General features: G+C 37.9%; 2 protein-coding genes across 4 annotated transcripts; one reads left to right on the top strand and one right to left on the bottom strand.

Moving 5' to 3' along the window:
- Positions 1–1,269: 1,269 nt before the first annotated feature.
- ptpn2a (protein tyrosine phosphatase non-receptor type 2a) lies at positions 1,270–13,950 on the bottom strand. Of its 3 annotated transcripts, none has more exons than XM_017700433.1 (9): positions 13,675–13,950; positions 12,029–12,119; positions 11,730–11,830; positions 9,803–9,901; positions 9,549–9,686; positions 8,457–8,666; positions 6,196–6,357; positions 4,107–4,282; positions 1,270–3,133 (listed from the first exon to the last, which is right to left on the bottom strand). In XM_017700433.1, the coding sequence occupies exons 1-9, from the start codon at positions 13,732–13,734 to the stop codon at positions 2,941–2,943; spliced, it is 1,230 nt and encodes a 409-aa protein (XP_017555922.1). In that variant the 5' UTR covers positions 13,735–13,950; the 3' UTR covers positions 1,270–2,940. The 3 variants fall into 3 exon arrangements, with proteins under 3 accessions (XP_017555922.1, XP_017555921.1, XP_037393153.1); XM_017700432.2 differs by having other exon boundaries at positions 4,107–4,285; XM_037537256.1 differs by lacking the exon at positions 11,730–11,830 and having other exon boundaries at positions 4,107–4,285.
- A 4,374-nt stretch (positions 13,951–18,324) lies between these two features.
- LOC108429002 (sperm acrosome membrane-associated protein 4-like) lies at positions 18,325–19,873 on the top strand. The gene is made up of 3 exons (XM_017700435.2): positions 18,325–18,478; positions 19,221–19,331; positions 19,423–19,873. Exons 1-3 carry the CDS (start codon positions 18,421–18,423, stop codon positions 19,629–19,631), a joined length of 378 nt encoding a protein of 125 aa, XP_017555924.1. The 5' UTR covers positions 18,325–18,420; the 3' UTR covers positions 19,632–19,873.
- Positions 19,874–24,852: the final 4,979 nt, after the last annotated feature.

Genomic DNA, 24,852 nt, shown 5'->3' on the forward strand with positions numbered 1-24,852 from the left:
ATGTTTAGTTATTAACTGCGTGTTCAGTTATTAACTCTGCGTTTAGTTATTAACTGCGCGTTCAGTTATTAACTGCGCGTTCAGTTATTAACTGCGCGTTCAGTTATTAACTGCGTGTTCAGTTATTAACTGCCCGCTTAGTTGTTAACTGCGTGTTTAGTTGTTAACTGCGTGTTCAGTTGTTAACTGCGTGTTCAGTTATTAACTGCCCGTTTAGTTATTAACTGAGTGTTTAGTTATTAACTGCGTGTTTAGTTATTAACTGCGTGTTCAGTTAACTGCCCGTTCAGTTATTAACTGCGTGTTTAGTTATTAACTGCGTGATCAGTTATTAACTGCCTGTTTTGTGATTAACTGAGTGTTTAGTTATTAACTGCCCGTTTAGTTATTAACTGCGTGTTCAGTTGTTAACTGCGTGTTCAGTTATTAACTGCGTGTTTAGTTATTAACTGCCCGTTTAGTTATTAACTGAGTGTTTAGTTATTAACTGCGTGTTTAGTTATTAACTGCGTGTTCAGTTAACTGCCCGTTCAGTTATTAACTGCGTGTTTAGTTATTAACTGCGTGATCAGTTATTAACTGCCTGTTTTGTGATTAACTGAGTGTTTAGTTATTAACTGCCCGTTTAGTTATTAACTGCGTGTTCAGTTATTAACTGTGTGTTTAGTTATTAACCGAGTGTTCAGTTATTATCTGCACGTTTAGTTTTTATCTGCGTTAGCCTCAAAATGACAATGTTTTGTCATTTGCCAGTGAAGCAGCCGAGAACTGCAATGTGATTGTGGGTTTGATCTGTTAAAGATCACAGTTCATAAACCCTGTTGTACATTTACGAACAGCAAAAACAAAATATAAAAACATGGCAGAGATAAGTAAAAACTTCACGAATGACTGAAATTAAAGGATTTTATTTTAATTTGCTGCCAGGTGTCATTTAAAATGTTTAATGTAGAAAAAAAAGTCAATTTTCATGCCTTGTCATGTTTTGATTGGGAGCAGCAGATGTATTCTGGCATGAGAGGAATGTGATTAAAAAAGTAAAGAAAATCTAATAAAGAAGACCTTGTAATCAAATAAAACCGAGGAAGATAAACATGACCTAATTGATATCATTTAAAAATGTTGCCATTGTTTCTGCTAAGAATAATGGTCCATATGCTGTTAACGCAATCCACATGCATCTTCCAACTCATGCTGTGTTTTATTAATCGGTTTGTTGGTTAACGGAGTGAATTTTAAACAGATTTAATCGGAAACCAGTACAGACTGTTAGATTCAAATGTGATTTTATTGCTAGAACAAAGAAGCTGAAAATAAACTCATCATAAACACTTTCTGAAAAACCTAGGTGACACGGTTCAAAGTGGAAAGGTCAGACAGAACAGTTTGTGAACAATGCCTAGATTACAAAGGGCTGTATAGAGGGCAGATGCAGTACACATCAACAGATTTTTCATTAAGGACATCACTCCTTCTTCATCCTTGCTGTCGTTTAAAAGTTCAGAGTACCTAGTAGGCCTATAACTATATGTCCATAGTTAGCTTCTTTATCCAATATTGTAGATTTGTAGTATCTTTCATTGCTACCTGGAGGGATAAGTACAAATCAATTCATTGTTTTTTTTTTCCAGTTTCTCACAATAGTAATGAAAAAGGCCGGTAAGAAAGCTGGATCCAATGAGAATCTCTATTGCCTTCACAGTCAAATGAAGCATTTTCCCATATGTAGTTTGCCACGCTTGATGGGTGGAAATGAATCCGTCTTTCCCATTTGGTAACTTAATTTGATTTTCCCATGCCATCAGTAACCACTTCTGCAAATACTGGATCAGTTCCAGGAACTGAGGCTGTGTAAGGCCTCTCATTTGGTCCACATTGATTTCACTAATTCAGCAAATCAATTTTTAGTTCCGACAACAGCTCTCAACGAAAAAAATCAAATCTATGTTTAGTTTTGGTAACCATGCTGAAAACAGCCTACAGACACCATGCTTCCTTTACAGAGGTGTGAGCAAAACTCTTACACTTCAAGAAGGTAGACAGCGTCATTTAGAAGAGTCTATTGTCTGTTCCAATCTCCATTTACTGTAGTATATTTGTGGTCTTTTCTCACACACATCAATTACTTCTATAACTTGTGATTATGGGTCATTTTTGGGTCGACAGTTTTATTACTATAATGAAATAAAATCATAACCTGCTGCCAGCTATGCTTTCATAATAAGTGGACAAAAAACGCTATCCAGATCCAACGTCTATGCTTGTAGTGAGTGCCTTCTGTCTAAATGCAGTCTAAATATCTAAATCTCATCACTGAGATAAACAAAGAGAGAAAGACAAAGAACAGATTTTCTTGTTCAGCAGAAGTTTTGTTTTACTATATACATTATTATTATTACTATTATTATTATTTGAAAATTGGGCATGATCCACCCATTAAATTCAGTGATGTATTCTATCATCAGTTCATTACTAAAAACTCCTGAGATGTGAACGTAAAAGACCATCAATAGAAACAAATTTTGGCTTCTGACAAACATTTCTCCCACTGGTGAGCCACTCAAATACATCATTTGCCCAAATGTTGAGGCAGTGATTTCCCAAAACATTCTTATGAAACGTGTTTTTGGGACCAACATCCATCATCTGTACTGGTTATAATGGATCAAGCTTCCTAACACTGTACATGTGTTAAGGCCCAAGGTTAAGTGCTTGAACAGTTACGGAATTACTAAAGTAATGAATGTAAGTATAATGTTCAAGAAATCAGGCAGAATGTCCTAGTATGAATGTTTCCAGTAAAAACGACTCGACAGACCGGGTACTGGTGAGCATCCTTTGCTTGCAAAAATCCAAGCATTTCATTATAAGAAAGTCCTTTGTCCTGGGTCCCAGTGTAAAATAAAAAACAGTGGAAAGAGTTTGTATGGTGATGTGATGTCATTGGGAGAGAAAAGCCCAGCACATGAAGAGTCCCAGTGCTACAGCTGCTCCAGCTCCTACATTTAAGAGAATGGGTTTCCAATACAGCCAGTTCTCCTTCTTCTTCTCCGATTCACTCAGCTTTTGCTTCATCTGCTGAAGCTTCTGTGCTGTACTGGCTATCCGCTCTTCACGATGCCTCTTACGCAGGCTACAGGGAAAAGAAAAGCACTGGTTCAATTTGATGTCAAAGTGACATAACTACAGGTTTTCCATGTACGAGGTAAAAACAACATTTTGTGTGGAAAAAGAATACTGAGAACATTTGCTGCTTTAATTAATCATGATGTGCTATTTAACTAATCCATGCCAATTTTATTCTTTGTTCCCATTATCTTGTTTCAAAGTGCTTTCCACATAGGTACTAAAAACATAAAAACATTTAATGAGTAATACTTTTGCCATCTGAGTAACCAATTGTGCACAGATCAATGGGTTTTGTCACAAAACTTTTTTTTAAGTGCTATACATTGTTTGGAGTGGCTTTATACATACAAGAAACATCAATGCAATATTATGAATAATTCCACCTTTATTAGAGAGATAAAACTTATCCATTAACATCAGTTGTTATTATTTGGGGGAAAAAATCTTAATATTTAGAATTGTTACAAATACATAGCATGTATATATAATTATAAATTGACAAATGCAATTTAAATGCTTTAACCAATAGGATAGCCCATTATTTTAGGTGAAATTTCCCCTTTTCACTCAGGGTTGAGATAACATAAGGTGTTAAGATAAGCTCAAGATATTCATGATACTAAAGACCTCCACTAAAGTTTAGTTAGTACCACAAAGGCAGATACTACTAATGAACTAAGTCAAGTCAGGGTTTTCATCTTTCAGTTGCAAAGACAATGTTTCCATCTGTGATGTTCCTTGGCCTAAGCTGGTAGGGAAATTAAAACAGCTATGTTACACCTAATGCTATTAACCACATGATTATTCGGAAAATGTACCAATATGTCATTAGCAGAGACCCCAGTCCAGTTCTCAAAGACACTTTATTTTCTTAGTCAACGAAGCTGAAGCTAGGGCAGAGAAGTTGTCATAATAACTAAGACTTAACCATGGTCACTAACACCTCTCTGGACAGACAGTGAAACACCAGACCATACCTTTCCGATTTTAGTTCCATTCTCTGCTCCTCCTTCAGCGGCTCTATCACATTGCCTTTGCCTCCTGGCTCTTCCATCTGTCCATTCAGTTTGTCTAGGGGCCTTGTGTTATCCATGGGGAGAGAGCCCAAGTAAGCCTCTGGTTCCTTGTCCTCTTTAGACAGCTTCTGCCACTGCTGCTGCAGTACAACGAAAGGATTAAAGGACCCAAATCATGTAAAAATTTAAGTGTAACTGAACTGAAAGATTCTATTCAAAAGTTATTTTAAAAAGTAACGTTCATTACCCCATGCATGGAAACTGAGCTGCAGTAACAGCCTATTTTGAATTCATTGTTCATGTTATGTTACAAAGCATTTACATGTCCACCTATTCAGCCTCCATCAGTTTAGCCCAAGACATGCATGTTAAGGTTCTTCTAGTAAAATACATGCTTTTTGAATAAGGCACAATACAGAGAACCAGATCAGCACTCATTTACATATTTCTCTTAAAGGCACAGCAACAAAAACAGCCTGTTCAATTATTATTCAGTTATTTTAAGAGAATCTGGAAAAGCAATTAATATTATTCTGTAAAATCATCATAAGAAGAGAAAAAAAAAATAATAATAATACAGGACAAGAAAAAAAAAAAAGGACATGGACTCTAAACAATACTGCATGTGCACAGCTTACAAGCTCACTCCAAATTGTTTTATAAGACAGATCAAAGTAATGTCCACAATGTGTTGTCTCCATTAATGGCTCTAGAGTACACTATGTAACTGCATCAATCTTTAACCTGTCTAACTAGACTTGTAAAGTAAAGATTTATGTACATTTACAGTGCTGTGAAAAAGAATTTCTTCAATTTTTGCATATTTGTCACACTTGAATGTTTCACATCAAACTACTTTTCATATTACACAAAGATAACACACGTAAACACAAAATGCAACTTTTAAATTAGGTATTCAGTTATTGAAGAAAAAATACTGTTCATCTGTCTCTATGTGAAAAAGCAACTGCCCCCTTAGCTACTAAATCTACCAGTTAACCAAATTCAACTTCCCCAGCCACACGCAGACATGATTACTGTCAGACCTGTTGGATTTAATCATCACTTAAATAGAACCTGTCTGGGTAGAAGGTCTCAAAAAGCAGCACATGATCTACCAGTCTTGAAAGGGTTACAAAGCCATTTGTAAGGCTCTGGGACTCCAAGGAACCACAGTGAAGGCCATTATCCACAAAAAAACTTGACGAAAGTAGCGGCTGGCCTACCAAAATTTCATTAAGGGCACATCAACGACTCATCCAGAAAGTTACAAAAGAACAAAGACAAACAAAGAACTGCAGGCCTCACTTGCCTCAGTTGAGGTCAATTGGTTAAGTAGCATGACAAAGAGCTGAAGCACACATGCAAGTCCACCTCTGAACAGCTCAAAAGCAACAAAATTAAGATTCTGGAGCCCAAGTCCAGACTTGAGTCCCATTGAGATGGCTGCTTAACCTCCTTGGTCTTGAGTGGTGCTGGAGCCTATCCCAGATCCCAAATCAAATACTTTTTCACAAAGCTGCATAATCGCTGTAGTCGGAAGAAAACCTTGTATCGCCAAAATGAGAATTTTACAGAAGGGGAAAAAAACAAAACAAAAAAAAAACATATACACACATATATATATATATATATATATATATATATATATATATATATATATATATATATATATATATATATATATATATAGGTAGATAGGTAGGTAGGTAGGTAGATAGATAGATAGATAGATAGATAGATAGATAGATAGATAGATAGATAGATAGATAGATAGATAGATAGATAGATAGATAGATAGATAGAGTAATTTTTGGCCATTTCTTTTAGTACATTCTTCATGAAATTTACAGACAATGCAAAGGGGAACAGGCATTTTCAAATTATGTCAAAAACTGAAAAACGACAAAAATGGAAATACAAGGTTTTCTTCCAACAGCAGTGATATATAAGATATGTAAAGACTTTAGAACAAATGGGACCGACAATACAGTTACAAGTATCCAAAACTCTGAACATGCCACATGGCTGTCAATATGCATCATATTACCTGCAGAGTGGCATCTCCCAAGATGCACTTGGCTCCTTCCTTAATGGCCATGTATGAGAAACGGAGCTGGTCTGGAGTTTGGATGAGGCCCATGCGATACTCCCTCATGTCCAGCAGCACTTTCTGTATATCCACAGACAATGGGTCCTTCTTCTTCTCCATCTAAAAAAAAAAAAAAACACAAATCAACGTTTCTGATGCAAGGTTAAACTTGTCTGAGACTAAAACCATCTTTATGGGCTAGTTAATAGAACAGGATTGCAGGTCTGAAAATTAGTTTCATATCCCAAAATAAATACAGAAGTAGAACTTTCCTAAAAAGTATTTTAAAAAAATGATAATTGTAGACTTGCTTAATTTTTTTTTTTTTTTTTAAACATGCCCTCACCCACTTTGACTCACCACTCAGGCCACATTTGTTTCTTGCACATGTCTGTAGCTGTTTTTATTTTACTAATTATGCAGATGTCTGTCTGAAATACACTATATTGCCAAAAGTATTCATTCATCTGCCTTCACATGCATATGAAATTAAGTGAGATCCCATTCTTAATCCAAAGGGTTTAATATGATGTCAGCCCACCCTTTGCAGCTATAACAGCTTCAACTCTTCTGGGAACACTTTCCACAAGGTTTAGGAGTGTGTTTATGGGAATTTCTGACCATTCTTCCAGAAGCACACTTATGAGGTCAGACATCGACGTTGGACGAGAAGGCCTGGCTCGCAGTCTCTGTTTTAATTCAACCCACAGGTGTTCTGTTGGGCTGAGGTCAGGACTCTGTGCAACTCACTCATCTAAGTTTTTCTAGACCTTGCTTTGTGCACTGGTGTGCAGTCATGTTGGAACAGGAAGAGGCCATCCCCCAACTGTTCCCACAAAGTTGGGAGCATGAAATTGTCAAAATTCTCTTGGTTTGCTGAAGTATTAAGGAGTTCCTTTCACTGGAACTAAGGGGTTGAACCCAACTCCTGAAAAGCAACCCCACACCACAATCCCCCCTCCACCAAACTTTACACTTGGCACAATGCAGTCAGACAAGAACCGTTCTCCTGGCAACCGCCAAACCCAGAGTCCATCCATCGGTTTGCCAGACAGAGAAGCATGATTCATTACTCCAGAGAACACGTCTCCACTGCTCTAGAGTCCAGTGGCGGTGCTTTACACCACTGCATTCGCTTTGCATTGCACTTGGTAATGTGAGACTTGGATGCAACTGCTCAGCCATGGAAAACCATTCCATGAAGCTCTCTATGACCTGTTCTTAAGCTAATCTGAAGGCCACATGAAGTTTGGAGGTCTGTAGCGACCAACTCTGCAGAAAGTTGGTGACCTCGCTGACCCCATGCTGTCATTTTACGTGGCCGAGTTGCTGTTGTTCCCAATCTCTTCCACTTTGTTATAATGCCACTGACAGTTGACAGTGAAATATTTAATAGTGAGGAAATTTCATGACTGGACTTGTTGCACAGGTGGCATCCTATCACAGTACCACGCTGGAATTCACTGAGCTGCTGAGAGCAAGCCATTCTTTCACAAATGTTTGTAGAAGCAGTCTGCATGCCTGGCTTCTTGGTTTTACACAACTGTGGCCATTGAAGTGATTGGACTACCTGAATTCAATGATTTGGACTGGTGAGTGAATACTTTTGGAAATATAGTGTATAATTGACAACTGAGACATTTCTTTGAGTTCAGCAATTTGGTGGCGATCTTGGAGTTGTAATCTTGTTCCTAATTAAATATAAATTTACTTTTTCAACTGCAGCACAGAAGTGCCATGTGCCACAGTCAATTCATGTGTCAACTCAACTCCAAATTACAAAAACATAAATTTTCTAAAAATACATGACTTCAGATTCAAAAGAAATTCCAACTCCACATTTCAAATGGGGTAAAAACTAGAAAAACATCTCTGCCTGTCAGGATTGTGTGGACGTTGCAGAGACGTATTGGACTTTGAATGTGTGAGAAACATTGAATTTCAGCCTGCTAGTCAAAATCTACAGTACTGTAACACAATGCCATCACCTTAGAAAATCTCTGCTTTAGCTTCTAGTAATAGAACAGCCTTTATTGTGCCACTGGGGATTCCCCCAAGGGGAAATGACGAGGCAAAGCGCACAAGGGTTTGTTAAAACCAGTATTGAAATGGGAGTATGAATGTTTTATTTACCACTTTGTTTAAACAAATATGTTTCAATTATGCACATTTAATAGAAAAAAAAAAAAAACAAGGCAGCCTTAAGTGAAGGAACTTACCAGGACAAGACAGGTATCAACCAATGAGAATGTTCCAGACCGGCCAATCCCCGCACTGCAGTGGACCACGGCCGGACCATTCACAGGCTCCAATGAGCCCGACTCTCGGACCTTGAATAAAAAGTTGAGGAAAGACGCAGGCGACTCTGGCACACCAAAATCAGGCCATGTGGTATAATGAAAATGATAGATGCATCTACTCTCTCCTGTCTGTACAGAGCAAAACAACATTACAGACATATTACAGAGGGAAACATTTTGAATATGCTTTACTAAGCATAAAAATCAACAATGCAGGCTTGTGTGAACAACTCCACAATTTGTGGTTTCTTTGCAGGTCTTTAGTTAACATTTCCAAACTGTTGGTGGGTGAAATGAGCTTAGAAAGATTTACAGAAAAAACAGGGTCTGAGTCAACATACTGTTGTAGAAAATACATTAGCCACATTATCTGTTGAGCCTGTTAGCTATCTCCAATTACAGAGAGTATAGAGTTAAATACAAGACAGCCTGCTAACACAGAGAAATTGCATGACAGTATGGTTAGTATCAGTTATTGTTTAGCTTATAAGTAGACTTAGTTGTTAGACAGAATCACAAATTCATGTTGTTTTGCAGCATAAAATGTGCAGATGTAGTCTGAAATATTGCTGTCTATTTACAAAGTCATATTATTCACTTTATGTCTTTATGCACTCATTGCTGACAGGTCATAACATTTTTAGGTTTCCATTCAGATTCGGATAAGATATAGGTTAGTAAATTGCTGCAGCTGTTTCATAGACTTCATAGGGCCCAGCTTATGTTTTCCCTAAGAACAGTTTTTTTACTTCTCCATACCCATCACATTATGTCCAAATTTCAGTCACAGCATATTTGGAATGCAACACAATGCTACTTTAGAGCACCTGAGGCATGACAGCTAAATTCTCAAAAACTGCATTCACCATACTGAATCCTGTTAAACTGTTGATTTTGTTTAGAATGTTAGCATGTTACAAATAGTCAGCAAGAGCTCATGTGAGAACAGGAACTGATATAAAAAATGGTTTGAAGAAGCTAAAGCAAGCAGTCTGCATACGAGAATCTTACATTGGTGTTCTGAAGCTCCAGCACTCTTATTGTGTAATATGACTTCACATCTTCAGACACTAGAGTCACCACAAACCCTGTGTCACTGAAATCCATCTGTCTCTCATCCTCCGAGGGCCAGTACTGTGCACATTTCTCCTGCCATAGAACATGAAATTAAAAAATAATATATAGCCTGGGCTAATCCTTACATATGGACACTTGTGGATAAGCAATAGAAATGTGGGAAAATAATCCAAGCAACATTCACTTACAGTGCCTTTTTCTACGACTCTATTCAGCATGATTACTGCTTTGGACCTCTGCTCCCAGATCATTAACCAGAAATGACCGCAAGTATTCCTCAAGGGTCCCTGTGTATCAGAAACATGTAATGTAATTAACTACATACACCACTCCACTCAACAGATGAAAAACTGCACTCAGCTACAAGCAGGAATGAGGTTTCTCCTTTAGAAAATAACGTATATAGAGTGTATATGAAAGTATTTGATGGAGGGTATGCTACACTTAAACAGCAACAATTATTACACTGTATTAAAATTAGAAGTACTTAAATGGTAGTCCAGAAGGATAGATTAACATTACCAAAACAAAAACATAATTTCTTTGTAAAATGTATGTTTCTTAAGGAAGACAGAGAGGAAAATACCCCCATAGGCTTCCAATATTTTTACAGTGCAGAGAATTAAGGCAGGAAAATTGCAGTTAGAAACTAATACTGATGCTGTGCTTTCCAAAAGGTCAATTATTTCTTTTTTTCTGGTTGTATCTGGTGAAAAAACAGAACACTTAATCTCAAAATTCCCCTGAACTGCTCTAGTGCACCACACTAGATTTTCTATAAATCAGTAATCACATTTAAAGAATGTTAGAAATTTAAGAAATTAACTGATTTAAACAATTTGAAAATTTTCTTCAAATTTGTGCTCAGGAAAGCTCAGACAACATGCAGACCGAAGGAAACTTGAAATTTAACATATGGGCATTAATGGGTTAAATATGGCCAAAATACAATTTAATAGGCTAGTCATTAAAAATTTGCCAGCACATATTATTTTGCCAGAAAATACCAAAATTACATTTGATCAATATGTTACTACTACTTTAAAGATGGTACATATAAAACATAACTCTGTAATATAAAAGCAGGTTAACAGAGAAAATGTTTTTTTTCTACAACAGGATTATTTTACGGTTATTTTCAGACACTGTGACAAGCCAAGAATCCAGCTGAATCAGTCAGTCAGCAATATATGAGTGAGAAGTAGAACAAAGCAAGAAAGACATACAAATTTAAGCCCTACTACACAGACTATTAGGAGCAGCTCCACTGCCAGTGGCAACATATCCGTTTTGTAACTGAATAATCAGTTATCCTTTAAAATTTCAATTCTTGCATCAATTTAGACACAAAAGTATCACCACAGTGAATTGTCAAGGAAGTTGTGGCCATTTTTTTCTTTTTGGGGACCAGAAAGTCAACATTTCTCCTTTCAAATGAAACTACACACATATTACTGTTGTCAGAAGAAAACCTCCTCTCTCTAAAATGAGAACTTTAAAGTATTTTTTTATTTTTCTGTACTTTTAATTGTAAGTCAATGGGAACCATTTTTTTCCATGTTATTTTGAGACATTTCTTTTGGTCCATTCTTTATTAAATTTACACAAAATGTAAAGGGTAACAGGCATTTTCATACTATGTCAAAAACTGAAAAATGGCAAAAATGGAGATACAACGTTTTCTTCCCACAACAGTGATTTTGTGGTCCATGGAGTATTTTGGTCCATGTTCAGGCCGTGTTTATTTGCACAAACATCTACATGCATGTTAAAACTTTAAGTACTCATGAAACTTCCTGTAATACAATTTCTCCCAGCATGTTATATTAGTTGTTACAGTTTAGCAGCACATTTATCTGCCATTAACTAACTGTACTAATTTACAGGATTAGATAAAACCAATGTCTGTCTTTTACATTTTAATGAATATTACATGGCTGCTGAGAGTTGATTAGTACTTGAGCACTACGGGGAAACACACACACACACACACACGAATCATAATAAATTCAAGCTTCTTCTGAGAAAATTCTTTCAAGGGAACAGTTCATGTTTAAAGGACACATTCCCTAGACTTGTATGTAAAGTCAGGTTAATTAAACAGCTCACTCGTACCTGTGTTAGTATGTAGCTTCTTTGGGCATCCTCTATGTTTATTAGGCTCGCATTTATGTAGTCATTTTCTGAGTTTTCTAATCTCACCCGGCTGTGATCATCTAAAAGAGACAAGAAGTTAGTGAGGGAGTCTACACTAAAAATAAAACTGACACACTGCTTAAAGACAATGACCTCAAAACTGTTTACAAGTCACAAACAATCAAAATAAACACTGCATCTGCCATAGTCATGCACAGACGAAACTGCAAAGATTAAAATTCAATAACTCCACAATTTAATTTTCTTAAGTCACTTACATGGACTGACATCTCTGTATCGGTTTCTGTTCCGATTTTCTGGAAATTTTGCCACTTTGTAGGAACATTCCTGAGACTGATTACGGATTTCCTATAAAAAGAAAAAAATATAAGCGTAACTAAACTCTCATGTTTATTTAAGCTTTAATTTAACCAGGTACACCATTAAAAATATTATTACTTATAATAGAAAAAAAGACAAAGCTACATAAAATTAGCTGGGACCCAAAAGTCTAAGACTACAGCAGAAATTTGACTTTTTTTCCCTTCTATTCAGTTAAACCTGAATGATTTAAAATTCTGATAAATGTAAAAAAAAAAAAAAGAGAGAAATAAAATGAAGAGGAAAATCAATAAATATAATATTCTAAACTATTTCTAGCTCAGCATTTAAATTTTGTGACACTAAGCACATTAAAGCATTTGTATAAATAGGTCAGATTATTTTTATTTTTCCTGAGTGTGTAGGCCATGCCAGCTCAGATGCATGCTGTCAAAAGAGGGACATACTAAACATTTAAAAAAAAAAAAATCTAATTCACGTTCAAATTTCAGAGATTATTTTTCACACAAATTACTGTGTGTGTGTCCAACACACACACACAGACACACAAAGATAAATACAGCTCAAGTGTCTCAAATCTAAAGAAATTTATTCAATTTGAAAGTTTTTGGTAATGTGCTCCAATTCTTGTAAACCTGTATAAAAACATGTATAATAATACAACAAATATAGAAACAGTGACAGAAAAGCATGGTATTTACTGATAGGAGTCTAAAATAATGGTAGTCCAGATACGTTATTAAGTACTTATTCTTATTCACTTAAGTATTCTTAACTGAAATACTGACAGCAAATGTCTTATTTCAGGAGCAATCATAACAACAGTGTAACATGGAAAGAGTAATTCTAGGAGAAAAATAAATAGACCGTCCTCGTGGCAATGAGTGCAGCGCTAAGGTGAGGCTAATACCAGAGAAGCAGCAAGCAGACCTTCAGCTCTGACTGACACACACACACACACACACACACACACACACACACTTCTGAAGAAATCCCCCCTCAGTTCTCAGAAAACATATCAATGCACGTTTCGCAGGAAGCGTGAGTACAGCTCATGTATGGCGGCAGCAGCAGCTCTGTGTGGTAGTATACCCAACGTGTTCTTGAAATTAAACACTACTTGCTGTTCACGCCGCTGCAGTTCCTCATAGTAAACATGAAACTTTAGTAGACGGTATGTACCAACATTTCTCACACTGGTTTTAACGGGAAGCGGTGTAAGAAAAACAAAGCTAATACGATTTATTTTATATTCCACTGGTGGGGGAGACTCGGCGTGATGCTCACACACGATCACACACTCACTGGCCATAAAACTGTGTTAAAGTAACACAGTCCGGAGAGAGCAAATCTGCATTTAGTAACACATTTAAGATGAGCGAGCCAGCTATAGCCGCAGCTCACCATCACCGTTTCTAGGTATCAGCCCGCGCATGCGCACACCTAATCTCTATAACAGCCAGGCCAGCAGCTAGCTAGTTTAGTGTTGATTACTTATTACAGTCCCTCGTGCACGTCAAAAAAACTCATACTTAACATGAGACATAATTATACGAGTTAAAATGAAGTCTGACTGACTTACGGTATAGAGGTTTTGCCACTGCCCAGGTGAATCTATGTCCTCGAACTCCTCCTGATCCATGTTTAGTCAGGCTAATCAGTAATTTAACAAAGAAATGCTACTATCAGATTTTACGTAGAACGCTGAACGCCTGTTTGATCCTGGCTTCAGGGGTATCTGCGAGGTTAAAGTGGCAGGAGAGAGCGCGCATTGCTGCGTTTAAGTCGTCCTGGTCAAAGCGGATAAAACGCGCCTGAGCTGAGCTCCTGTCCGGCGGAGCTGCTTCCGTAGCTCAGCTCGAAGCCCCGCCCCTTTCAGCGTGCCGTGTTCAGCATGCTAAACATGCGCCGCGGTTTTCTGTCAAAGCGAAAAAGGCTTAGTAGCGTAACGGGGGGGGGCATCAAATTTTGGGCCACAGGCAAAGTAGTGAGCCATATACTCCCCTTCCTCCTTCCCAAGAAAATAAACGAAAGAAAAAACCATGATGTATTTGTTACACTGGATTTCTTACAGTGTACAGTTACACAGCTGACAACACAGTAAGGGTGCTTGAAATCATCAATCTTGATGTAGTTCAGCGAGGATCAGACTTTTAGACTTAGTCTCTGCAGTGGTGGACAGTAACTAAGTAAATGTAATTAGTTACTATACTTAAGTAGTATTTTTGTGTATCTGTACTTTACTGAAGTTTTTTCCATTTTGGGGCGACTTTTTACTTTCACTCCACTGCATCTCAAACTCAAATATCTTACTTTTTACTCCACTACATATTGCGACATTTGTCGTTCCTTTTGGCTTATGTGTGTATAAAAATGTAACATTTTAAAATGAAAGAAACACGAAGCAAGAACAGCAATCAGGGCCCAGCGAGCACTTTGTTTTGAGCTTGTTTTGACATGTTGGACATACCGACCCAGTGCAAGCACGTGATTCAAAGTCAGCGCAACAGCGCAAAGTTTTGGGAGGGTCTATCCAACATAAATGATGGAACTAACCTGACTTTGTGTAAAAAGACAACAATATTGAAATATATGCACATATGCAGTCGTGACTGACATGTCTTTTTTCTGAATTTATACACTTTATAGTAAATTAGTTTCTGCTAGTTTGTGTTTATGAACAGAGACCTACAGATGCAGTATAATGAAGGAAAACTCATTTGTGTGTTTAAAGCAAGTTTTTATTAAACTTAAACTTGTAACTAAGTTTAAATAAATCTTAAACTGAGACTTTGCTTGTTTGTTAAAGTTTATTTCAGAGCCACTCGGTTCTACCTAATGGAAATTGTTTGCCTTCAGTGTTTTGTGCTTATGATAATTTTAATAGACATCAGTGTCAAACAAGCTCCCCCGTGACCCAGAAGGATAAGTGGTTTAGAAAATGTGCGTATGTGTGTGTGCGTGCTACAGACCACTGTAGTCGCCCATATTAGGCACTCCAGGTCTAAGCTCCATTTCTCTATGGCCAGAATGAATAGGATTTTTGAAAAATCGCCTCTATTGCAGCCTGTATTAAAGTAACATGTTCAGAACCCAATACGTTTTTTTCCTGTGAACATTCTTCTCTTGAATATCACTGGATCCCCTGAATTATGAGGTCGTTAAAGAGCTGAAATATGAATATTGCTACATGTGAGCTAACATGACAGGAGTTTGTCAGAAGCAGAAGGAGAGATAAAGGTAGAGCTGTTCCTGTTCTACACATTTGTTTACTATGATCATTTTTTACTTTTCATAATCATAATACGGATGTACAATTAGTGTGTTAATTGAGAAAAGCACTAAGTGTTCTGTTAGGATCGATTAGGAGAAACATCAGGATCAGAAGTATCGACATTTCAGTATCCCTGTATAGAGGAGGCACACTGTAGGGATGATCGATAACACTGATTTTCTTTTTGTTCTGAGACCAAGTAATGGCAAGAGTAGTGCTCTGATATCAGTATTTTTTTTTCACAAGTCTTGTTTTACACAAGGGGAGTTATGTGTCTTAAAGTCTAAAGCACATATGTCAGGCTCCAATCCTTGCAGGCCAAAACACTGCAGACTTCAGGACACTGCCTCATTAAACAAACCTGATTCAGCTTGCCTGCTAATTAGCAAGGCTTTCATGAACTGATTACAAAGGGTTGGATGAGGGTAAATGCTAATCTCTGTGGCCCCTCTGTGGCCGGTTTGACATGTCTGGTTTAAAGAATGTACGGGCATCAAAAAGATTCATTTGAAATGCTATTAAATAAATTTGAATATCTGAATCTATTGAATCTATTTTAAATAGATTTGCCATTACCGCATTCACTATATACTATGTGGCTGTCTCTAGTAGAAAACGTAGTTCAGTAAAGACACATTCAGATTCATTAAACAGATAGACATTCACTTTACTGCTGCTTAGAGAAACCATTTAAGAAAATGAACTGCTAATTCAGAGTTCACATGGTGCTGATAGGAACCAGATGACTGAAGAGTATAATGCTTCTAAAAGCTCCTTCACAGAAAGTTATTTCAATGGCTCCTTATATGCTACCTGATGTCTAAGATATTATTTTATGATAGTATTGAGTAGGTTTTGTCATAAAACATATTTAAAATCCATTCACGACAGAGACTTACATACATACACTGTACACAGTTGTACAGTGTAATATAAAGAAAACCTAAAAAAAATGTATCAACATTACATATGAAAACTTATGTTATCACTTGTTATTTTGGTTCTGTGTTGTAGATATTGTGACCACCACTGTAAGGAAATCTGAGTCAGCAAGTTTATCTACAAAATATTTCACATCAAACTACCATGAATTTCACTCTGAATCAATGTAATTCCCCTTTAAATCTATGCATAAAGGTAGTGGTTATTCTCCAGCAGATGCAATATGTCATGTGGCCCTTTGGTGCCTTATTTTACATACTAAATAGCATTTCATGATGTATTCATATGCTTAGTGTGTGTAAATTACTGTTGATAGATTTAATACTCCTAACTCAGCAAAACATTTGTTGCAGTGAAAAAAAACAGCTAGTGTTTGTTTATGGTTGAACAGCTCTGGAAATATTCATGTAAACTAACTAATAGCCTATTGTTCCTGTACAGTCATTTCTGCACATTTCGGCAGTAGTGGGCTTTTAATTATTTTAAATATAGTAGAAGGGTTTGGGATTATGTGACCTTTATTTAGTTTTTGAATATTTAGGGGCTATTAATTTATCTCACTTTTTCATCTCCAGTGGATTGGTTCAGTCTTTGAGCCACCTCAGGCCTTGAGGTCAGAGTAGGATAACCACACTTTGACTTTCAATAAAGAGGACACTGGGGCAAGAGGGCTGAATGGGACAGACCACAGAATGCAAACGTCAACCTGAAAGCAAAGCCAAATCCCAGACATTTAAGGCAATTTAAAAATCCTGTCTGGATACATTTTTTCCAAAAAAGAGGTCACCTTAGGTCAAAGCCTCCTGGGCACATGCCCCAATGGTCCAGTCAGTAATCCAACCCTGGTCCTGTAATTACAGTTCAAGTCTGTACTATGAAATTTTAAAGAGTATGAGGACTAAGTAGGGTTGCCACATGTCCAGGATTTCATTTGGCCATCCAGGGGGAAAAAACTATTTCACTCCTGGACAAAAAATGTCCAGGAATCCAAGTGTTTTCATAGATGTTAGCATTTCTTCTGAAGTTCAGATTGCTTCTCTTTGTCCAATCAAATTTGTATACACACGATGGGTTTGAATTGTTACCAGAAACATAAGGACCATTGTTTCAGAAAGGTCAGTTCAAGCCACTGATTGATAGTCTAGGAATTATGCATGGCTGAGTTGGCAACCATATCACTAAGTAGGCATATCAAACTGATTTTAGCAACACTGCTACTGTATCTCTCACTGTTCAGCAGTTTGCATCTCCAAATGCAACTCATCTCAGACAGAAACACGGTGCAAACCAACCCAGATAGCAAGCGTGTATCAGTCTGCTAGCTTAATAAGGTTGGCACCCCACTGTTTGCCACTGCTGGTCCAACCTCTTACCACCCAGATTACTGTCCTGTATACAAGGACAATATTAAGGACAAAACTAGTTTGTAATATACTCCAACAGATTTTAAATGCACAGAGACTTTTATTTTGGAACTGAGAGAAAGAAATAAGGCCTGACATAAAATAATTTGATAGTAAATGTTGTTGTTGACGCTGTGCTCGATTAAAATTATTTCTAAACTAATTGACAAAGTATAACTAAAGAAATGAAGGAAGGAACAATCAGTTATCTGGACTGTGAGTGGAAAATGAGCGATGATAAGTGGCATTTTGTCTGTTAGAAAAGCAAAACGCCAGAGGAGCGCCAGCTCTGCCTTCAGTGGTCCACTGCCCTCTTGCTGTGAGGGAAGCTACCAGTGATGTTCAGCAAAAAGCGCTATACTCATGTGCTAAAATCCCAACACAGTGAGCAACTTTTAAAAGTGATCTGTCTAATTATTATCTGGGGCTTACAACACCGCACTAAAATCCCATTCATTAATGTTCACTATAAAGTTCTCGTGCGAGTCTTACACGTCACTCTTTCACAGCTGCCCGCGATGAAAGCTTAATAAGATAATGCGTTTATCTGTTTGGCCTGCTAAGCAATTATGCGAGCCAATCCCCAAGACGTGCATGATTGGGTGCACTTTTCCAGCCACGTTCAGAGAACCCACATAAGGAGAAAGAGAGAAGGAGAGTGGTCGCGCCGGCTAGCACTGGGTGTTCCTGCTCAAACACTGAATTAAACATGAGCGGAATCAGGTCGCTCCTCTGTGTGGCGGTGATGGTGGCAGTGTTGCGCTCAGGTAAGCTCTCATTTGTTAAACACCACCGTACTTGTTCGTAGCACAGCATCTGTTCATTTTTGTGAAGACAGCATGACTTGCCACATAAATGAATCGGGTTTAAACATAAACCGACCAACTGTGCAGGTTAGTTGCTCTGAGGAGATGAAGGCAGGCACGTTTCTGATCTGTAGCATTATGATTATGATTGATTGATCTAATCCTCTGGGCACGTGCAACGGTGTGTCTTCTCTTTCTCTCGGTTTGCATAAAAAGGTGAAGATGGTTTAGTGGCCACGTAGTTTTGATTTAGCTCTAGTCTGTTTGTCCAAGTCACTTATGGACCTATATACCTCAACAAAAGCGGAGAACTGAAACGCTTATTCTGGTAAAGTCCATGTCAAGGGTTTGAAGTGAAGAGCCTTGGTGACATTTTGGCAAAACAATATCAATTTTAAAGCTCAACCATGGATGTAACTTTAGTGTGGAGAGCCTAAAGTATGACCTGAATCTTCGCTCTCCTGTTAAATTTGTCTGCTGTCTCCTTAAATGCCCTTGATGTTGGAGTTTGCCCAAGTGTTTCAAATTTTGATCAGTGTGGCTAAAGTGACTTTTGATCAGTTCATTATTAAGTTCAATCTAACTATGTACAGTCAGAATTATCCCACTGAAGCATATCAAACCTGAGCAAGACCTTGGTTTCCTTAGCTTTTAGGTTGTTGTAGTAGCGGAGTGTGCCCAACCATAATGATTTGTTTCATAGGACAAACTCTAGAATGCTTTCGATGTGACCTTGGATTCTGGGATGTGTGCTACACCACCAAAACAAACTGCAGTGATGGAGAACAGTGTTTTGTTGGAATCGGCAAGGCGGGTGAGTGCCGCCGGCCCTGAGAGACTGAGGCATTACAAGAGCTGTTGCACCAGGTATAGTAACTGAATGGGTATGTCTTGTTCTTTTGTAGCTTCTGTGCTGGACATAAAAATGATGGGCTGCCTTAATGAAGAGGACTGCAACAAGACTACCACTGTGGCGTTCCCAGTAAATAAGACGGTGTACTCCCTGACTACACACTGCTGTGATGAAGACCGCTGTAATGGAAGCCCTGCAGTTCTGATGACACCCTTAACCCTGCTGGCACTAACTGTAGCCCAAACAATAGGTCTACTATGAGTCCATTTGTGTAGCCTAGTATAAAATTGGTGTTGTGCACTTATCTGGTCTTTAGGGGGTTTTGCCACATCTGTTTAGAATACATTTAAACAAAGGTTTAGGGCTTTGACAAGACTTGGTCAGCAAGAAATGAGTGCATGTAGAAATTGGTTTTAATATTAGCTTAAGGTTGGTGTGACTTGTTTGTTTGCAACAAATGTTCCATGTTTTGAATAAATTTTCAGTAATCTGTAGTACATAAATGCTGTTAACTTTTAAGTACCGTTCACGTCACTACACTTTTAAACTTGTTACATTTATGAGCCTGTTTTATGTTGAATTTTTTTTCACTTTCTTAAATCAAGATGTAAAAGTCATTGGGAGTGACTAGATGTGACCCTCCATTCTGGAGACCCTTGGAGTCAGAATTGTCCACAGTACTGATGGGACTCGTTTCATATAGAAATTCTTAAATCTTGGTACTACAGAAGCACATTTTATCTTGCTGTATCCTGCGTTAGGAAATCTGAACTTGATCAAAGTCGACAACCAACGGTCATGAAACAAACACGTGATCAAGTCGGTTAGCCAGACGGCTAATGTTGGCAATCGTCGCCGATGTGAAAACCTCACAGTACGAACACTCAACTTGAAGTTAGGAGCATTGCAACAAAGCAAAATTGGTCTCCTCGTTGTTCACCACCGTATTTTTTCACGAGGTTTCATTTAACCTTAACGCAAGTCAAGACACTGCTTTAGGTGCAAGTTGGAGAAATGTAATGAACTGTGCTGCCTGTCTGCATAAAACGATACAGTTGGTACAAACAAGTTGACTTCTCTGGAGTTGGAATTTAGGAAACTCCGTCTAGTTCGGATTTTCTATAATGTGGAGTAAATGGATAAGATGATAAACTTAAGAGCTGTTCTGTAATGGCTTCTGTCCTAACTGATGTTACCATGGCGACTAAACAAATGACTTCATTACGAGGTTTCTGTAATGCAGCCTCGGACGTCTAAAGTGTCTTAATGTCCCCAAAGACCACTTCAGAAAGTCGGAACACAAAATACATGACACTGTTGCCGAAAACCGGAGACGCTGTTTTAGGTAGTAAATACAGTAAAATGCGCATTACTGCGGTAAATGAATCTGACTGGATTGGTTTCTCCACGATGCACCATTTCATACCAAATGACTACATCTAACTTATTTACACAGAAATGAAAAACAAGCCTTTAAAGGCACAGTAACAAAACAGCCTGTTTAATTCCAACGGAGAGACCGCTTAGAAACTTAAGTTTAGAGCCATAACGTTACATGTTGCGTTTTAATTCAAAGATGAAACAAAATAAGAACATAAAACAACCCTTTGAAGAAGACCAAGTGAGACCCCTGCATTAAAGTCAATGTCCGATTTAAATCAGATTTGGAAACGGATCCAAAAACATGTTTTCTTTCCATAGAATTACCATGTGAAACAGCATCAGGAAGGCGCTCCAAACTAGCCGAGTACATTTGACTGGCGGGGGTGATGGAGGAGGAGATCAAACATATTAATGGCGCGTCTTCCGTCGAGAAACTCTCCCGGGCGCAGTTTGTAACGGCCAGGGTCCCGGAATAAGGACTTTTTCTGCCACTAGCTTTCAGCTCGAAAGACCCGCTCGAACAGTTACTGCCGTGCTATACATGACCCCGTCTCACAAAACACAACCGCATGATCCAAAACGAGATTAAGTAGTTTTTTCATTATTTCCAACCATCCTGACCTCAACAAGTCAACACAACAGCGAGCAACTTTTCGCCGTTTCTTAGTTTTGTGTTCGCAGAACAGCGGTGACTTGTCGCCCTCCGGTGGTTTGGAGCGATTGGCCTGTTCTATGCCTCACTCCAGACGGTCTCCTACAGACAGCAGTAAGGATGGCAGGTCTACTACACACACTTTCACATTTAAATCAGTGTCTTAAACAATTTTGAACAAGCAGAAATGCTGGTAACCATACATGCGAATATATGTAAAATATGAATTAGAAATAGAACATTTTCATGACATGTCTGTTAATTATAATTTTAATGAATTATGTATTTTAATGAATTAATGTGAATTATAAAATAAATTTTAATTATATAAATTAGTGCGTGTGTGTAAATGTGTCTGTCTGGACCAGGGTGTATCCTGCCTTCCGCCCAGTGACCGCTGGGATAGGCTCCAGCTAGTACTACTTTACTAGTACTAGTTAAAATTGAATTTCTGATATCAAGAAATTATAGGTTAAAATGGCTTTTATACAGTTATAACTTATACACAACTTGGCACTTAAACCTCATTTACAGTCATATGCAGTACCATAACAGCTGATATGACTCTACATAGCATATGTGTTTGAGGGCGCCCTGCTATAAATAGCCTGTACTGTGTGTGGCAGCTGGGATGTTCGTTGTCAGCGGGTATTTGTCTCATTCCACCTCCTTCATTCTGATTCATGACTCCTGTAGCTTTCTGTCAAAGTAAACCGATGTCTTTACAGCAGCACACATGTGTGATCATCTATACTGACCTTGCTTATTAATGTCAAGGATTTACTGTACCTTCTTTTCACGCGAGACCATCTGCCAGTTTACAGGATCCTTTGAGAAACTTTACTGCTCTAAATTTGCTTTGACTCTACATTTGCCCTTTACACAGTGCCGTGAAAAATGCCTCTCCCCAATTTCTTCTGTTGTTGCATATTCGTGACACTTGAAAGTTTCAGATCATCAAACAACTTTTAATTTTAGACAAAGATAACCCAAGTAAACACAAAATGCTGTTTTTAAATATTGATTTCATTTATTGAAGGAAAAAGGTAGGTCCCTCTTAGCTATTAAATAAACCAGTTAATACACCCTCAAACACATATGCTATGTAGAGTCATAACAGCTGTTATGGTACTACATATGGCTGTAAATTAGGTTTAAGTGCCAAGTTGTATATAAGTTATGCTGTGTTTTTTTTTTTTTGTTTTTGTTTTTTTTTCCCCCCCATCTCACCCGGAAAACCCTCTGCATGGCTAGTGACCACACTCACCCACTACACAGCTTCTTCAGTCTGCCATCAGGGAGAAGACTGCAGAGTCTCTGGGCCAGGACCAGCAGACTGGGGGACAGCTTCATCCACCAGGCTGTCAGGATGCTCAACTCTCTCCCTACTTTACACCCCCCCACCCCCCACCCCTAGGTTTGGACCAAAATACAGGTTCCTGACCCCACTCCCCAATACTGAACTCTGACATTCTCAGGGACTGTTACGCACCCATCACTTGCTGTTACGCACTCATCACTTTAACTGCTCCATAAGCTCAATGTAATTGCACTACTATTTATATTTGCACTATTTGTACCCACAGACCTTAATCTGTATGTGCCTTATGTCACTTTAGTGTTCATTTCAGGACATCTTATATTTATATTATTTTTTATTATTCTAATTTTCAACAATTAATGTTTATTTTTGCGACTAGTGTTTAGTGTTTTTTTTAGCGTCTATTCAAATTCACACTTTTTACTGTTTACCGTCTATTTAATGTTATTGTTACAGCATGGGGTCTGAGAGTAACACAATTTGACAATAAAGCTGACTTGACTTCAAATTCACTTAACTATTGGATTCAATTTTAGTAGCCATATCCAGGTATGATCACTGCCAGACCTGTTGAATCTTAACATTATTTAAATAGAACCTGTCTGGAAATGTGAAGCAGGGTAGAATGTCTCGGCAAGCATGCCACATTCTAAAGAGGTTCATATACAGATGCAAAAAGAAAGTCATTGAAATTTACCAGTCTGGAAAGAGTTATAAAGCCATTGCAAAGGCTCTGTAGACTCCAGTAAACCACAGTGACAACCTGTGACAACACAATGGAATAGTGGCACACCTTCAAAGGAGTGGCCAGCCTACCAAAAGTTCAACAAGAGCACATTGATGAAGCATCCAGGAGGTCACAAAAGAACCCAGACGAACATCTACAGAATTCAAGAAAGACACTGGGAAAAAATGACATATATGGGCGAGTTGCAGGACACAAATCTCTAATGACCAAAAAGAAGACAAATTGTATTGCACTTGCCCAAATACATCTTAATGACCCTCAAGACTTTTGGTACAAAATTCTGTGGATGATGAGCCAAAAGCGGAATCTTTTGGAAGATATGGGTCCCGTTACATCTGATGTAAAGATAACACCGCTTTCCACCATAAGAACATCATACGATAGCATTCAACAAGGTGGTGGTAGTGTGATAGTCTGGAGCTGCTTTGTTTCTGCAGGACCTGGATGAATGGATATTGATGACTATACCAGCTACTCAGCAATTGATGTGAAGGCAGAATAGAGCAGGTTATTTTAACAAAGTGCACCATGGTTAATTAAATTGTTACTGTGGTCCAATATGAAAGGAGAAATATAACAACAGCAGTGCTTTCCTGTAAGAGAGCTGAGCTGCTGTGTGATGTGTTTAAAGCACTGCAAAAGGGTGGCATCAGTCGGGCAGTCATAAAAGGAGACAAAGAGGTTAACATTACAGTTTGTATGTAGCCAGGTTTCAGATTAAATGACATACTGTCTAACTATGGTCAGGGTTCAGATTTAATTAGTTTGCAGAGAGCCTAACTATAATCAAGTTTGAATTAGTTTACAGGCTGTCTAACTACAGTCAGATTTCAGATTGAATTCGTTTACAGACTGTCTAACTAAAATCAAGTTTCAGATTAAATTACTTTATAGACTGTTTAAATGGCATCATATTTTATATTGCATTGCTTTAACTACAGCCATATTTTGTATTACTTAGATTGTCTACCATCAGATTTTATATCACTTTTACATCATTTGCATTACATTGCATTTGTCTGTCTAACGACCCTACATTTTATATTACTTTCGTCACAGTAAGATTTTAGGTTATGTTACATTACTGCCTATTACATTACTACCATCAGATTTTAGATTACATCACTTTACAAACAGCCCAACGACGAACTATTGAACTACCATAATTGAGAATGACATCAATTTAATCACAGTCAGAATTTTAATTATACATTACATTACAGACAATAACAACTACCAGATTTGCCCACGTACATTCAAACAAGAGGACTCTTCACGCGATTGGCCCGTTGTTTGAAATGAATGAAACGCGGTGCTCCAATGAGAGTTAAAATGTATGCATAAACCCCGCCCACCAACAGAAACGTAGAGGCGGGCT

The sequence above is a fragment of the Pygocentrus nattereri genome, chromosome 3 (genome assembly GCF_015220715.1).
Source record: "Pygocentrus nattereri isolate fPygNat1 chromosome 3, fPygNat1.pri, whole genome shotgun sequence".
NCBI classification, from domain to species: domain Eukaryota; kingdom Metazoa; phylum Chordata; class Actinopteri; order Characiformes; family Serrasalmidae; genus Pygocentrus; species Pygocentrus nattereri.

Bases quoted from the DNA above. Each gene is read 5' to 3' on its own strand.
- ptpn2a (XM_017700432.2), bottom strand. From the start codon at position 13,734: ATGGATCAGGAGGAGTTCGAGGACATAGATTCACCTGGGCAGTGGCAA. The intron at 11,831-12,028 runs GTAAGTGACTTA...TGTCTCTTTTAG, and splicing joins ATACAGAGATGTCAGTCCAT to ATGATCACAGCCGGGTGAGA. The intron at 6,358-8,456 runs GTAAGTTCCTTC...TTTTTTTTTTAG, and splicing joins TTGATACCTGTCTTGTCCTG to ATGGAGAAGAAGAAGGACCC.
- LOC108429002 (XM_017700435.2), top strand. From the start codon at position 18,421: ATGAGCGGAATCAGGTCGCTCCTCTGTGTGGCGGTGATGGTGGCAGTG. The intron at 18,479-19,220 runs GTAAGCTCTCAT...TTTGTTTCATAG, and splicing joins GGTGGCAGTGTTGCGCTCAG to GACAAACTCTAGAATGCTTT. The intron at 19,332-19,422 runs GTGAGTGCCGCC...GTTCTTTTGTAG, and splicing joins TGTTGGAATCGGCAAGGCGG to CTTCTGTGCTGGACATAAAA.